The sequence below is a fragment of the Phascolarctos cinereus genome, unplaced genomic scaffold (assembly GCF_003287225.1).
Source record: "Phascolarctos cinereus isolate Bilbo 61053 unplaced genomic scaffold, phaCin_HiC Scaffold_5;HRSCAF=322, whole genome shotgun sequence".
NCBI classification, from domain to species: domain Eukaryota; kingdom Metazoa; phylum Chordata; class Mammalia; order Diprotodontia; family Phascolarctidae; genus Phascolarctos; species Phascolarctos cinereus.
The window spans coordinates 344,325,788-344,342,918 of NW_027555958.1; the positions used below are offsets into that span (position 1 = coordinate 344,325,788).

A 17,131-nucleotide genomic window follows, 5' to 3' on the forward strand; every position below is an offset into this window, starting at 1 on the left:
TCTCTACTACTTCCAAAGAAGAAAAGTTGTTTAATTATTTTTTGCCAAAAGGTCAGTTTAGTTTTATCAACGTTATTAAATACTACGTGTAACAACACACTGTGTGCCGCTAGGTAGCACAATAGATAGAGCGCTGAGCGTGGAGTCAGGAAAACTCATCAAATCTGGCCTTACTAGCTTACATACTTACTAGCTGTGTGACCTTGGGCAAGTCACTTAATCCGGTTTGCCTCAGTTCCTCATCTGTAAAAATGAGCTAGAGAAGGAAATGGCAAACCACTCCAGTATCTTTGCCAAGAAAATGCCAAGTGGAGTCAGGAAGAGTTGGACATGAATGAAAATGACTGAATAATAACAATAAAAAAAGACACTATACTAAGCTCTGAGGAGAAAGGCACACCCTGCCTTAAAGGGACTTATATTCTAATAGGGGTTCCAACATATAAATGGAAAAGGAAATATAAAATCTGTTGAGGAAGGAGACAGCGCTAATGTCTGAAAAAGTTTCAAGTATAGTGCCCAGAAAAATAACTTCATCTGAAGAGATTTACTTCTGATTTCTATTCCTTCCTACCCCTTTCCCCTGCTAAAAATGACCAGAACTGAGCTTTAATTCCTAGAGGTTCATTTCAAAAAGTCACAAGTGACTGATTCCATGGAATTTTAAATTGAAAGCACCATTTCAGTGTTTGCATAGACAATGAAAGGAAAGATTTTGAATGAATTCAGTAACAAAGCATAGGAGAAAGAGACTTAGGAGTTGCTATATTAAAAAATGGTTTCTGGAAGTCACCCAAGGATGCTTACCTTAGAAAAATTCTGGGATTAACCTGCCCCCCAGAATATCTTCTAGAGAAGATTTTGTAACAGGGCATCTCTATGATACTGATGGATTAGAAATGTAAAGGGTCCTCTGTGTAGTGCCTTTTAGTTTACTTCAAATCAGAGTGTAAGAATATTCTGGAGGGATTCTGTGAAACCAAGAAGAAGGTCATTCCTCCATTAGTGGAGAGAGTTTCCACACTAGTGAGTCCCCCATACCAATAAAATCATAGTTCCATATGCCTGCCCCCCACCTCCCCTGTAAAAATCATTAAAGTGTTGTCAGACTGTGTAGGGCCTTTAATGTTGGAATAAAAAGGCTAGGGTTTATGCTGTAACAAACCATTGGTGGGTTTGGGGTGGTTGGGGTGCTGTGACCCTTCCCTTGCTACTAAGGACTCCCTCCCATCTCTGGACCAATGCCCTGATGCCCTGGCATATCAGGTTTATAGGAACATGGCAGACAAAGCAAAGACCTAGTTAGGTGAGCTGTGCCTGGGCTGTGGGAGCACTGACTGACTTTTCCATTTTGTGTTTCTCAAGCATAGATGACCAATCAGCAACTCTGAGATAGATGCCGGGGGAAATTTTGTGAATTCAAGAGGTTAGTGCTTCTGGATTCCTCAGGCGTTGCCAGATGCACTATAAAAAGAACTCTCTCTACACCCCTTACAGATCCTCATGGAGGAGAGGTGGCAGGCAGGAGGCAACCAGCAAAAAGAGGGGTCAGGCTATTTTGTCTCATTGTCTCTCACTAATTCTACCACCTGTCACAAAGCACTGAGGAAAATATTTAAAGCTTAAGTTATCCTGGGGACACTTAACCTTCTGTAACTTTCCACATCTGTAAAATGGGCATAATAATAGCACCTATATTCCAAAGCCATTGTGAGAATCAATTGAAATGACATTTAAAATGCTCTGCAAACCTTAAAGTACTATATAATGCTGATGATTATAGTAATAGCAGCAGCAATAGTAGTAGTGGTATTTCACCTTGGTTCTGCACTGTGCAAAATTTCCTCTAGGTCCATGTTTTTGAGCAAGCCACCCAAGTCAGCGATTGAGATCCTTCTCTAGCTGGTATTCTCTAGCCTCCTCCAAGAGGCTCTGGAATGGCTGTAGAGAAGATATCTTCTGTAGTAAATATGGCAGAACCTGAGGAATCCAGGAACATTAATCTCTCAAATTCACAAAATTACCCCCAATATCCATTTCAGAGCTGCTGATTAATCACCTATGCTCAAGAAACACAAAATGGAAAAGTCAGCCAGTAGTCCCATGGCCCAGGCCCAGCTCACCTAACTAGGCCTCTGCTATAGCTGCCATATGCCTATGGTTGTCACATTTCTGGGGTGGGGAAAAGGATGTTGTCCTTCTCCCAGCCCCTTGTGATAAATCTACTGAAGGGGAACTACTTGTCACATAAGAGAGTAGAAGGAAGAAAGCTAGTTGGAAGTTGTATCTTTTTAAAGTGATGCAGCTTCTCCCCCTCTACTGTCACTGAAGTAAGAGACCAATATAATTATTGGTTATGTTATTTCATTGTTTTTCAGTCATGTCTGACTCTTTGAGACCCCATTTGAAGTTTTCTTAGCAAAGATACTGCAGTGGTGTGTCATTTCCTTCTCTAGCTCGTTTTATAGATGAGGAAACTGAGGCAAACAGGGTTAAGTGGTTGGCCCAAGGTCATACAGCTAGTAAGTATCTGAGGCTGGATTTGAACTCATGTCTTCTTGACTCCAGGCCCAGCCCTCTATCCATTGCACTACCTAGCTGCCTCAGTGGTTGATTTGTCATCCCCCATACCATATAAATTGATCATCATTGAGCCATCACTTTGTTGTCCAGAAGTAGTTCTGTTCATACTTCACGAGAGTGCAGTACCACCATCTTCCCCTCAGTCACCAGGCAATAGGAAGTTCTAAAGGGTTGTTGAGAAGTGTAATGACATGACCATATCTGCAATAAAGAAATTGAACAATGACAGTGATATGAAGGATGGATTGGGGGCAGACTCTAGGATGGGATTTATCATATATCCGAGTCATGATGAACAAGTACTAAGAAACTCAGCTGACCTGGATCTCCCCAAATATTCCTATGACAATATAGCTAATCAGTTGTGTACACATCAGTTCTTTTAAAGAGGTAGAACATTTTAATATAATAGGAAATTAGTCAAACTGATGCCAAAGTCAAATTATTTAGTCAGTAACCATGCAACTTGAAATGTCTGTTGTTGTTTTTTTTCCAGTAGCATTTATGGATTTGCACTGCTTTATCTGCCTCCTATTGCTTAGTCTGCCTTGAGACCAAGGGCACAGATTTGCAAGATGACCAATTAGAAGAAGGAACATAGTCTATGGCCAAGAACAGAGTAAATTTAATTGATCCCTATAGTTACAGAACTTCTTTCTTTGCCTGAGTTAGTTCTTAACTAACAGCTTTTTAGTTATAGGTGCGGTGAAGTCAAAGCATTTGGGTAATGGAGAGAATATTTCACCTTTCATCGTATAAACACAGTCCCATTGGTCCCATAAAGAAATAAACTTTATCTTTGTACTTTCATCCAACATCTAAGCAATTAAGTAAAAAAAATAAAAATCAGTAGATACATTTATGGTTGCTGCTGGAGTGGCCATCTCTCAGGCTAGCTACCAGAAGTCTCAAATGGCCACTAGATGTCAGGCTTGCAAAATAATTAAATGGACACTGCAAGGCCATCCTCTTGGACTTTAAAGTTATATCAATTTTCCTCATGTGTCTGAGTGGGATTCTGCTACCCTGGTGACTGTGACATTAAGTCACAGGTCTTAACTCATATAGAACTGTGTCCAGGTGGGAGGTATTTTCTAACTGAGAGTTTCCAAGTTTGAAATTTGTGCTATTGTGACTGTCCTTGTTAGGAAACCAGGACAAAATTCTGCTTCTTTTCTCTTCTCTTGATCACCTGTATGACATCATTGTTGCCAAGGAAGAGTCAGTCAGTTAAAAAGCATTTATTAAGCAATTACTATGAGAGCCAGTGAGGCAAAGATAGCTTTGTTTTGCTAGGTCAGTGATTTGTACTTCAATTTAATAAGACTTTATTGAGCTTCTAATGTGTATAGATGTGGGGTAGATACTAAGGTTATCTAAGCTCTTATTATCCTTGTGGAGCTAATATAGTGATAGAGCACATACAAAGATAACTATAAAAGAAAATAATTCATGTTAAAAGAATTATAAATTAAGTGTTATGTGAGGCTCAAGGGGAAAATTCAGGAACAGCATGAGACTTTTCAATCCTAACTTTTGCCCATTTGAACATCCTGACCTCCCTATTCCTTAACCTCCTCAACTCCCATGACCTCAGTCTCTGAGTATTTCAACTACGCATAAAAATGTTCATATATTATATATCTACTCCCTCACCTTGCTCAAGTGAATCTGTCCCAGGTGCCAGAATTCCTCCTGGGTTATCCCCCCAACTCACACTCACAGGTTGGGTCCACAGGGGATCACTACCCCAGGTTCAAAGTACCCTGTGAAGCCTCAGTCCTAGAATTTTAGGGTATGAGCCCCCATTAATAGTATGTTTACCTTTTCTTTATTCAACCAGAAGACATAATCAACTCAAAGGCATTTATTAAAATGCTAGAATAAAAGAGACAACATAAAATATTCTCTCCCATAAATCAGGGGCATACTTACTCATAAATATACACCATGTCAGTAGGAAGAATGGGCATTTACAGAGTTCATGAATAGAGAGGCAAACAGATAGGAAACTCATGTGGCCAAAGCACATGAAAAGAGGAGCCACTTTTACTTGGATGCTATAGGGCCACTAAGCACTTGTACAATTTCCATTGACCTTAGTCTCCTATCTCACTTCCATGCTGGTTCACTGTTTTTCCTCAAGTTGCTGTGGCCTCCAGATTCTCCACTAAAATCCTGGCCTAAGTATTACAAAACAGTTTTCTAAAAAAAGAAGAACTGAATTCAAACCCTGCCTCAGATACTTACTAGCTATGTGACCCTGGACAAATCACTTATACCTCTGCTTGCCTCAGTTTTGTCATCTGTAAAATGGTGATAATAATAGTATCTACCTCTCAGGGTTGTTGTGAGGATAAAATGAGATATTTGTAAAGAACATGGCAAACTTTAAAGTGCTATATAAATGCTAACATTATTATTAGCTTGGAATCAGCAAAGACTTCTCGAGTTCTCCTTTTTTATAGTCTCCTTTGCTGGACAACCTGACAACTCCCCATAGCTTCTTTAGCCAGGTTGGCTTCTTTTCTTTTAAACTCTCTAAATTACTTCTCATGCAAGTAAAGAAGTTGGTAAGTAGGTGAGAAAAGCCCGTTATCTTTTCAATATTCCTGATTTGTCATATGCAGATAACCCATTAAAAATTTCTGGTTCCTTACAAATCTAATGGACCACTTATAGGATGAGAATGTGCCATTCAAAAAGTATAATGCTTTTATCAAGTAAAAATGGACCATTGAGATCCCTGAAAAGGAAGTTGCTCAATAACGTACACTAGTTAGGATTCTGTCAAGGTGGTTAAGAAATAGAAGGTCATTACTGAGGAAAGACATCAGAGAAATCTTAAAGGTGGTAGCATTGCAGATGAAGATTAAAGAATGGTTAGGAATCCATTAGGCAGAGAGGGATTATTCCAGATATAAGCAAAGATGTAAGAAAAGCATGGAGGTGGGAAAGTACAAGGTGTGTAAGGGGGAGAATGGGTAGGAGAGTAACGGGAGAGGACACGGTTGGGGAGCTAGATTTGGAATTGTTTTGAATGACAGGCAAAGGATTTACAACTTTTTTTTTTCATCAGGTTTAGAGCTGGAAGTAACCTTAGTGATCATCTACCTCCTCAATTTTGAGAAGTGGAAACAAAGTCCTAGAGAGATGACTCTACTCTTGAAACTAGAGACAAAGGTAGGCCTTGAATTCACATTTTCTTGACTGTAAATTCAGTGCTTTCCACTACACTAGGCTCTCATTTCTCTTTTTCCCTACCCTTTAGAAGCTGTAACTTCTGTAGTTCAGAGGGAAGTCAAGGAAAGAAGTGGAAATGACTACTGTATCTGGAGAATAAAAAAGACAAGCCTCTGTTAGGGGGCTATAACAGCCATAGTATCTTACATGCTGCTCCTTTGACACTAAAACAGTGTCATCTAACTGTCTTAAAAAGCTTTGTTAACCTTAAAATGCTATGGAAATATGAATTATCTCTTCATTTTGAAAGTGAAGCTGAACAATGAAAGACAAGATATACAGGGATGCTGTTTTGCCTGGGAATTTCCTGTGTATAGTGTGTTATTATCTTTTAATACAACAAATGATGGTTAGAGATACAATTGAAAACAAATCTGATTTAGAGTCAGAAGAACTGATTGAGTTTAAATGATTGAATTTAAACTGAGTTTAAACCCCAGTAGTGCTGTTTACCCTGTGAGTTTGGGCAAGTCTCTTCACCTCTCTGGGCTTCATTTCTGTTATCTGTGAAAATGAGGGAGTTGGGCTACATGCTCTCAAATGTTCTTACCTGCTGAAAATCCCTGGATTATTTTTAAATGAAACACAGCCCTGTTTCTGAGCAAATCCAGTCTAGAGTGACTACGTGAGGGGCTTAGAAACAGGGCCAATTGAGAAATGATTAAAAGAGCTGGGAATGTTCATCCTGGTGAAGAGACTATTTTAAGGGCAAGAGTGACTTTCACCTGCAAGTATGTGCAGGCATGTGGAAAAAGGATTACATTTATTCTGTGAATTCCAAGAGTACAAGTATGCCCAAAGTGGGAAAATTAAAAAGAATAGATTTGAGCTTAACATAGAGAAGAACTTTTTAATAGTTCCAGTCCAAAAATGAAACCCACTGCCTTGATTGCTTGATTGATTGAACTACTATCTGAAATTATTTGCGCAGAGGCTTCCTGTGTACTTGTCAGGAATGTGGTAGTGCCTGGTTAACTGATATTCATTTCCGAAATAAATGCATGGAACATAAATTCATTTTAAGGAAACTTTAATGGTAATACATTGTAGGGAGGCTATATCTCAATAACAATGGTAAACATTTTTCAGAACGTAATCAATTCTAACATATACATATCATACATATACATAAGGCTGGCAATAAACAGGGGGAGAAATATTAGCTTTAGCAAACTTCCCCTTGGACATTTTCTCCTCCCTAATGATATATTTATTTAATACGCACTCAATGATTAATTGATTGAGAAGATTCCTGCATCCAGGAAGATGCACTAGATGACCTCAAAGATCCCTTTGAACTCCATGATTCTAGATTTTATGTGGTTTATATGAATACTTTTTTTCATTATGAGCTTATTTAATGGGTTGTATTCCCAGTTCTGTCACTACCTGTGAAATATAGGTAAGATGCTTCACCCCTCTGATATTTAATTTCTTTGTCTGTCAGCTGAAGACATTATGATGGCAAAAAAGGCCCCATTTATCTTATATTGATCAAGAAGGCATTAAGATAGGATTCATTGTTAGATATCTGGATAGACAACCAAAAGCCTTTTCATCTTGTTTGTTCTAGAAATTTCATGTGATATAGATCAATAAGCATAAGTAGGAGATATAGCTCCTGGCTTAGGTCAAGGTCTGAGAACAGCAGGTCCACATTATGCTACCCTTTTATTCGGGGCTTTACTATTTTCATGACTGTCATTTGGAATCAGATAACTTGGTAATATTTTTCTGTGTTTACTTGGACCTTGGTTAGATCTCCAGTCTATTGATCAATCAAGTATCAAGTGTATAATTATCATTTACCAAGAAAAGTGCTAAGCCCTGATGATACTAAGACAGAAGTGAAACAAAGACTGCCCTTGGACCGGTCTGCAATCTAAGTATTCAAGAATTATATTGAGGCCTAGACTCTGGAAAGAGCCAGAGGGAGAGGGACTTTTGCTGAATTCAATTAAAAATATTTATGAAGTGTTTACTAGATAGATAGATAGATAGATAGATAGGTAGATGCATGGATGTATATGTATGCACATGTACATATGTATATGCATATATATGTACATACACAATTATATTCAATTCAATTGAACAAACATTTATTAAGCTGACAGCTCCAATGAGAGATAGAAAAACAAACTAAAGCCATCATACTTTCATTCTAGGAGTTCATAATAATCTAACTGAGCAGAGATGACGTGCATATGTGAAGTATTAAGTATAGCAACTCTAGTCCACTTTCTCAAGCCCAACTATGCAAGAGTTAAGATCTCCAGAACCATGCTGCTACTTCATCTCCCCTAGGGGTTCTAGAGGTACCCACCCACCCAAGGCGTAAGTGGTTCTTCTAATAATATAGTTCTGAGCTCCGTTCTGGTGTATTTCCCTCAATATCATTGTCAATGATTAAAAGCCTCATTATCATTTGATAGTGCCAGTTAGCATCTCCCCAGTATCATTTAGCCAATTGATATCTTTTTAATATATATTATCAATAACCAATCAATATAAATTAGCTTTTACAAAGGAAAGTTTATTCAGAAGACATAGCCAGAACACAAATATATACACATTTTCATACATAAAAGTGGCTGCTACAAATATTCCTTGCACTAAGTTCACCTCCAAATGTGGCATAGACAATGGAGATCACTTTTTTTTTTTGGCAGAAAGTGGTGACTTGGCTTCCAGGTTGATTGACTGCTGGACTGAGTCCTGGTGGTCAGTCCTCAGGGCTGCTCTGTCTTCTCCTCAGGCTCAGCTATGGTGGCTGTTGTAGTCTGTTTTTTTTTTTTAATTACTCAACTTCTGTTTTTTCTTTTCACCTTCTGAAGATCACTGGGTCGTTCTGCTTCCAGTGCTCTTTCACCTAAGAATAAGAAAGAGTAGACACAGCAGAGAAAGCAGAAACAAAAGTACCATGTATTCCAGGACAAACATCACCCCGGGTGATGAATAGGTCATTATTGCTACCTCTCTCCTTACCTGGAGCCTTGCTGTACTTGCCAACAGAGAAAGAGAAATTGAGTTTCTTTTATTGTATTATTTTGTATGTAGTCTTAGCTTTAGCTCAGCAATAAATTAAAAGACTCTTCTTGACTACATGGTAATAAGAAAGGAAACAGTCATAGGATACATGTGCATTTTATGAAGTGCAAGGCAGGGCCCTTCTTTGCACACAGTGATGCATTTCTGGAAGCAGACTCTTTCAAAACTCCTTCTCAATTAGCATCAGAGCAGAAAATAATAGAAACTTAAAATAAGAATGAACCCCAGAGCAATGTGTTTTGGGCTTAACTGAAAAGAGTGAAAGGTATAGTGGACAGAACATTCAACTTGGAGTCTGGAAAGCCTGTGTGTAAATCCCACCTTGATCTGGCCTCCCAGGGCAGTGATTGGATCATGTTTCAGGCATTCTTTCTCACTACCCAAAATCCATACCAGTGAGTTTTCTGGGAGGGTCTCCTGCCCTTCCAATGTCACCATTGTATACCATTTCAGATACTCTTTACTAAACATCACCTAGACTCCACAGCATTGGACTTGCACCTTGATCTTGCCATCACCTACAAATGTACCATTTCTATATTTGTGAACTCTGATTTTTTTACCTCAGTTCTTTTCCAGGCTAACACCTCTACCCTAACTACCCTCTCCTACCTTGTCTATCTTGACCTCTTGGTGAACTAGTTGACTAGCCTCTTCTCTTGCTTCCTGAGCTCTTTATCCTATTGTAAATCTTGCCTTTCCTAGGCTCAGCCCTAGATTTTCCCTATGATCTTTCCCTCCTGCTCATGCACTGCTGAGTACAGCTGGAGAAAATCATGAGTTGACTACAAATTTATGTTACATAATCTCAATTGGTCCCTCACTGTAGTAAGGCAATCCTTTCACATCTCCCTAACTGACTCACTATCCTACTCACCAATGCATCGATGCTCTGTGCCTTTTCATTTCTTTTCAATCTTCCCATGTCTCCCCACTTTTGTTCTATGGAAAACTGCCTCATATTTCATTAAATAAAAATTGAAGCCATTTGCTGAGACCTCCCTCTTCTCTACTTCTCCTCATCTCACGTCACTAAAATACCTCCTGCTACTTTCTTTTCCTTCACCCCTGTCTAACATGAAGAGACAGCCTTTCTTCTTGCCAAGGCAAACCTCTTTACAGGCACAAGTACCCCCTTCCATTCCATGTTCCCTAGTATATTGCTCTCTCTAGCTATCATCCCCACTTGCATTTATCTTCAATTTATCCTAGACTACTGCCTACAAACTCTTCCGTCTTAAATCTGTGATTTATGAATGTCCTCTTTCTGCATACTTTGAACCTAAAGCTGTCACCACTTAGTGTCAAATAGATGTCCAACTAGGCCATTAGTGGCACTCCCGCTCTAGCTGACAGGAATTGATCACTTTCACTGCATGGTCTCTCATATTCCCTTGTATTGTTGGACTGCGTGCTTCAAGCCATGCTTCACCTATATCATCCTTCTCTAGCTCCAGGTGCCTAAGGCGGGTCACTCACAGAATCACAGTATGGGGGGGATCTCAGAGGAAAAACTCAATTCGATAATATTTATTAATCATTTCCTTTAGGCAAAGAACTGTGCTGGTGCTAGGCATATAAGGAGAGAGAAAACATAGTCCTTGTATAAAGGAGCTTACAATCTAATGATAGAAAGAATAAGCACATAAATAGCTATGGTAGAAGTTCAGAGGAGAGATCTAAATTGATTAAATCCAGCCTCAGACTTTTACCAGTTGTGTGACCCTGTCTAAGTCACTTAACCTCTGTTTCCATCAGTTTTTTCAACTATAAAGTGGAGGTAATATTAGCACCTATTTCCCAGGGCTGATGAGAGGCTAAAACAAGATAATAATTATAAAGTGTTTAGCACATTCCCTGGCGCAGAGTAGAAGTAATATAAATGCTATTTATTATTGTTGTTGTTATCATAATTGAAGGGAAAAGAAACATTTATATAGCATCTACTCTGTGCCAGGCACTGTGCTAAGTGCATTACAATTATTATCTCATTCTATCCTCACACTACAAGATAGGTGCTATTATCATAACATTTTACAGTTGAGGAAACTGAGGCAAACAGAGGTTAAATAACTTCCCCAGGGTCACACAGGAAGTGTCTGGGGTCAGATTTGAACTCAGATCTTCCTGACTCCTAGCACTCTAACCATTTTGCTATTTAGCTTACTATAAAGTATACTGAAACCTTTTAGGAAGGAAATATTCAGGGTGGATAAGAAAGGTTTCATGAATTTTTAAAAGGTGGGGTGGATTTCACTTAATGAAATGGAAGGAAAGTCTCTTTCAGATATGATAGTTGTATGAGCAAAGACACAGGGATAGAAGGAGAAAAGATTTGAATATGAAACAAAAAAATAATTCATTTTCACTGGAATGTATAATACATGAATTCAATTTCATTTCATCTAACAAATATTTACTAAACTACATTAAATGCAAAACATTTTACTTTATTCCTAGGGATACAAAGATTTAAAAAAAGTCCCTCTTCACAAGGATCTTATAGCCTATTGGGGGGAGAAAACATGTAGAGATATTATGTAAGTATAGATAAAAGTTAGAGTGTGTCAAGGGCAAATGGAAATATGAATCTTACTCAAAGGACAACAGGAAGGTTTTTAAACAGAAGAATTATCTGTCCATGTCTATACATGAAGTATAGCATTGGCCTAAAGCATAGACTAGAGGGAGAAGAGTGGAAAGGCAGATTTGTTGCAAGTATTACAAGAGTGTGGAATAGGGTTGTGATAGCAGGACTGGAAAAGTTCGATGTGAGAAGTAATGTGAAAGTAAAATCTAGAGGAGGGCAGCTATGTGGCTTAGGGGATGGAATGCCGAGCCTGGAGTCAGAAAGACTCATCTTCCTGAGTTCAAATCTGGCCTCAGACACTTGCTAGCTGTGTGACCTTGGGCAAGTCACTTTATGCTGTTTGCCTCAGTTCTTCATCTGTAAAAATGAGCTGCAGAAGGAAATGACAAACCACTCCAGTATCTTTGACAAGAAAACCTCAAATGGGGTCATAGAGAGTCTAGAGGACCTGGTAATTAATTGAATATGCCAGGAGAGAGAATGAAAGAATTAAAGATAAGACCAAAGTTCCCAATATGGTAGAATTTTTACAGGTTTGAGGGTGTGGTTAGGAACAATATATTTATTTTGGGATCTGTTGAGTTTAATAGGGTAGTGAATCAATTAGGGAGATGTAAAGGATTGCTTTACTACAGTGAGGGACCAATTTAGATTATGTTTATTCACTTAAACTGTTTATTCAATGGGCAATACAGAGGAAAAGATCATATAGGTAATTGGAAACATTTATCTGGAGCTTAGAAGTGAAGGACTTCTGAATAAAGGTTAGAAAAATGGGATGAATGAGGAAGTAGGAAAGGAACTGGGAGTATTTGTCCTGAAAAAGACAATGAAGTGGTGACAATAATAGCTATCTTAAAGTATATAAAAGGTGATGTTGACCAGCTATTGTTCCATCTAAATATCATAGGATCAAAAGATTCAGAGCTGGAAAAAATAGATAAGAAGGAAGGAGCAGGAGGAGGAGGATGACAAGGGAGAGAGACAGAGGGAGGGAGAGAGAGAGAGAGAGAGAGAGAGAGAGAGAGAGAGAGAGAGAGAGAGAGAGAGAGAGAGAGAGGGAGGGAGGGAGAGAGGGAAAGGAAGGGAGAGGGAGGGAGGGAAGAAGAGAGAGAGGGGGAGAGAGAGAGAGGAAGAGAGAGAGAAAGTGAGCAGTTTGGGTATGAGAATGGAAGCTATCACTCTTGTTAAATTTCTTAAACTGACATAGCACTCCTGGTCCTCAGCAAATTAATTGGGTCGCAATTTCAGCATTTAAGCATACTTCCAATTCCATAAAGTCTCTGGGTTTCTGTGGAGAATCAAGCAATTTCCTTTCATGTGCCGCTCAACGAAGTCCACATGTCATAAATCCCATTGGCCTCCCATATGTCAAATAAAACGTTCGAAGTAATTCCTTCTGCAGAATTTTTCACACTGTCCCAAAATTACAGTCAGGGGTGGAGGCACTAGAACAGGGAGAGATTGGCCTGGAGACACCTATCATCCCCAAATATAGCAAATTATACAAATTCAACTACCAGTAGTTTGCTCTGTGTGTGTGTGTGTGTGTGTGTGTGTGTGTGTGTGTGTGTGTTTTCAGTATATAGTGCTTGATTATATAGTATATTCATATAGGTCTTTCTTTGCTTAAGGGCTATGGAGAGTTTATTCTTTAATTTCCCAGAGAGGATGGGTCCTAACAGCAAGCAACCATCATCCCTAGAGGCATCACCAAAAGCATCAACAGACTGACATGGAAGGCAATCTGGGATCACCTTTCTCTGCTATCCATCTCCAGCTTCAGCAAAATCACATTCTGTTACCATATTGCACACCTACAACACATTTTCTAAGGTAGACCTTAACTCAAGGCAGTTCTCTGATAGCTTAGTTTTGATACTGGGATAAAATAAGACACTTGTAAGTCACTCAGCTGTTAACAGAAGGAGATTGATTTAGCCTTGGCAGGGAGAAGGATATTCATTGAGGACCTGGAAGTTGACTCAGTTGGGTGAAGCTCCTCTCCCTTTGAGTTGTCTATAGGTGTCCACCAGCAAAGTCTCAGAAAAAGGATGGAACTCTGGGAAGTGACAGCCACAGACTAAACCTCTGATCCCCTGAGCTAATCAGGAGAGATCTTCAGACAAAGAAAAATGTTTGAGTTTTTTTTTCAAGATTCTATGGCTCTAGAAAGTACTAGAGAAATTTTCATTGAGCTATTAAGGATTGTGTAGTCAACAAGAACTTCTGGGAAATGCAGCATATTTGAATGATTTTATTTTAAAACTTCATGTCTTTTTCTTTAGTAACATGATTGCAGTGTTATCGGGTTGATGAAAAGCTGTACTTGAAATCAGAAAAGTAAGGGTTTGAATCTCATCTCTGATATTCCTAGTTATGTGACCCTCAGTTTCCTTATTTATAAAATGAGGGTTTTTTATTAGAAGATCTTTAAGATTTTTAAAATTTCAAATCCTAGAATCCCTAAGGGAATGGATTCTATTGCTATTCATCTTCTTATCCCCATTGCCTAGCACAGTGCTTTAAATATAGTAGGTGATTAATTATTAATAAACATTCATTAAGGCATTTGTTTAATTGTATTGCCACTTAATTGTGTGAAGAAATCAAACTTAGATTTTTATATTAACTTATGGAAAAAGCATGAACCAGGAAGATACAATAGAAAAATTATTTAGTATAATAAAAATACACTGGAACCTATTTTCAATTGAATTTTCCTTAGTTTAGAAGTAATCAGGGCTCTTGGATAAAAGACGTAGTTCAACATGTTAAACAAATGATCATTAAAGCTAATTAATGAATACATGAATATTTAATGGACCCATGAAAGATTAATCTTGAAAGGTTAAAAATACAACTAAGGATTACTTACTACTGATCACTTATTAATGAGTGTCAGTGCTTTAGATGGCTAGGTTAATGAGTAGGTAGGGCCATGTAAGAATGCTTTCAAAGAAACATAAACCCAGTTATTTTTAGCCAGGAGTTATAATTCAAAACATCTTTCCACCATGACACTGAATGTAGAAAGGCCTGTCACTCATAATGGTACTCAGCAGTGTTATCATTAGCATATTCTCCGCCATCATTTCATGAAAATCTTATATAATATTGTCTAGCCAATAACAAAAATGCCAGTAAATACCATTGCAAGCTAATGTTTAAATATCACTGTAATTCTAGTTGTATTAATTCCTTTCAGCTTGTCTGCCACTGGAGCAAAATGTCCTTTTAACATTGTTTTGCCCAATATCGTATTTTCACCTGGAGGAAAATGTAATGTTTGTTTTATGCTTATGTCGGTATCTTCATCTACATATAGGACCATAGTGTCATAATTTAGAACTGGAAGGTGCCTCACAGGGTATGTAATCCAACCTCATCATTTTGCAGATAAAGAATCTGGGAAACAAGAGAGATAAATGACTTGGCCCAAAGACTGTTTTCCTTAGAGAAAAGCAGAAGGAAACTGAGTTGGATAATTTAGCTCTTTTAGAGTCAACCATCCTCAACACTGGTCCCTCTCAAATGAATTAACATATTAAAGTGATTTTGCAAACCTTTAAGCATGGTATAAATGCTAGCTAGCTAGCTCCTCTTGCTCCAGTGTAATTAAAACAATCCATTTTTCTTGTCTTTAGCATTTATCACAGGCTCATTTGGAGATTTATCTCCTCTGATATTCTTACAAGACTGTCCTACTTTTCTGTATTCAACTGTTAACCTTCTCTTGCTTCTACTATACATATCTTTCAAAAGTCTAATTTGGTCAAAGAATTCTATGTTACTGTGCATTGATCTGTTTAGTTAGTTTATTCTTGTCCTCTATCAGCATGATCTTTGATATTTATTCAAAATTTCCTTCCTGAGGGCTTTCCATCTCTCTTGGGCCTAATTCCCCTGCCCATATCAGGCCAATAGGTTCTCCTACACAGGAAGCTAGGTGGCATGGTGGATAAAGAGCTTGGCCTGGATTCAGGAAGACCTGAATTCAAATCCAGTCTCAGACACTAAGTGTGTGACCCTGAGCAAGTCACTTAATCTCTGTCTGTCTCAGTTTTCTCTACTATAAAATGGGGGTAATAATAGCACCTACCTCCCAGGTGAGCATCAAATAAGATAATCACAAAACATTTAGCACGCTGCCTGACAGGCATTTAATGTTTGCTCCCTCTCTCCTTATCTGTTCTCTGAAACCTTTGAAACACATTGTTCCAAAATCCAGGGTACAGTTGATGCCATAACTGGTTTTCCTCCCTTTCTTAAAAAAAAAAAAAGACACACTTGCTGTCTAGGTGAAGTGGGCAATAAAGGACTGACTTCTACTTGACTAAAAGAATGCTGAGCATGTGCCGCCTATCTATAGAAGGAGGAGGAGGAGGAGGGGGGAGAGAAGAAGAGGAAGGAGAGAGAGGGAGAGAGAGAGAGAGAGAGAGAGGGAGAGAGAGAGAGAGAGAGAGAGAGAGAGAGAGAGAGAGAGAGAGAGAGAGAGAGAGAGAGAGAGAGAGAGAGAGAGAATGTGAATATGAACTTTTGAATGGTGGACTAGAGCCCAAACATATAAGAGGAAGCTGGCCCCCCTATAATGCCCCTCTATTGCTTTCAACTTTAAAGAATGGAGAGACTGGACCTCCTCTTGGTGAGATCACCCTTTCTCTCTCCTGGTTTGAGTTGAGATGCTTTATCTTGCTCCAAGCCAAAATGCTCCTTTACTATTGAGTATGCTTTATTCTCTCCTAATCTATGTAACTTCCCCAGGTCTGTTTGCTGTTTTTCCTAGATAAATGGGTTTACTTGTTATACATTATTTTTCTGATGGCCTTTTGTATAATTGTTTGGTAGGAAAGGGGTTAATCTGGCAGAAGTAAGCTTAGAGCTATCCTACTTCCCTTGAGAGTGATCAGGGATAGAACTTGCATTTTCTTCTTAATTCCGTAGAATCACATACATAAACTTGAAATATTTGAGGGGTGGAATATAGTCATGGTTCAAGCCCAGTATCTTTCTGGGAGACTGACAGAGAGACTGCTCAATTTAAGTGATCCTGTAGCCTCCCTGCTCTGCTTCTTAGATAGGTGGTCTTCAGTGCTGGCACAGCCTTTCTGTGACTTACCATAAAGAAGAAAATAGTTTACTTGGAGACATGTTGGTTAAGATTGGATCTTGGGTCATCTGTCCAGTCAGCTCTGTGTGTATGTGTGTGTGTGTGTGTGTGTGTGTGTATGCATGCATGTATATGTATGTATATGTGTATATATATGTATATGTGTATGCATATATTTATGTAATTATGGTCCATACACATACTTTGCAGATTTTTTATCAAGTTTCCCCCTCTTTTTTTTTAAACATTGCTGTTATTGCCTATTGCTGCCCTCTCCTCCTGACCAAAAGTATCATCATTTATAACAAAGAAGTATAATTAAGCAAAACAAATTAATAGCTTGGCCATGTTCAAACTGCTTTTGTCTTATTTCATACTGATAGTCCACCATCTGTGCTACTACCACTATGAGTATTTCAGATAGTGCAGGTATATGGGAATGGGATTACTCTAACAACCCTGTGTCTAGAATTCTAGGAATTTTCCTTTATCTCTAGAAGACTGGGCTCTAGGGTCCTCTTCTCCCCTAGAGTCTAGTGCTCCAAAAATGCAGG

The 17,131-nt window shown here is 38.6% G+C and overlaps 1 protein-coding gene across 1 annotated transcript in view; it reads right to left on the minus strand.

Moving 5' to 3' along the window:
* Window positions 1-8,341: 8,341 nt before the first annotated feature.
* Window positions 8,342-17,131, minus strand: part of RGS7 (regulator of G protein signaling 7) — a 668,840-nt gene continuing 660,050 nt past the window's right edge. Inside the window, exon 17 of the mRNA XM_020982050.2 lies at window positions 8,342-8,698. Within this exon, the coding sequence (XP_020837709.1) occupies window positions 8,651-8,698 (48 nt within the window). The 3' untranslated portion in view covers window positions 8,342-8,650. The remainder of the gene's footprint in view (window positions 8,699-17,131) is intronic.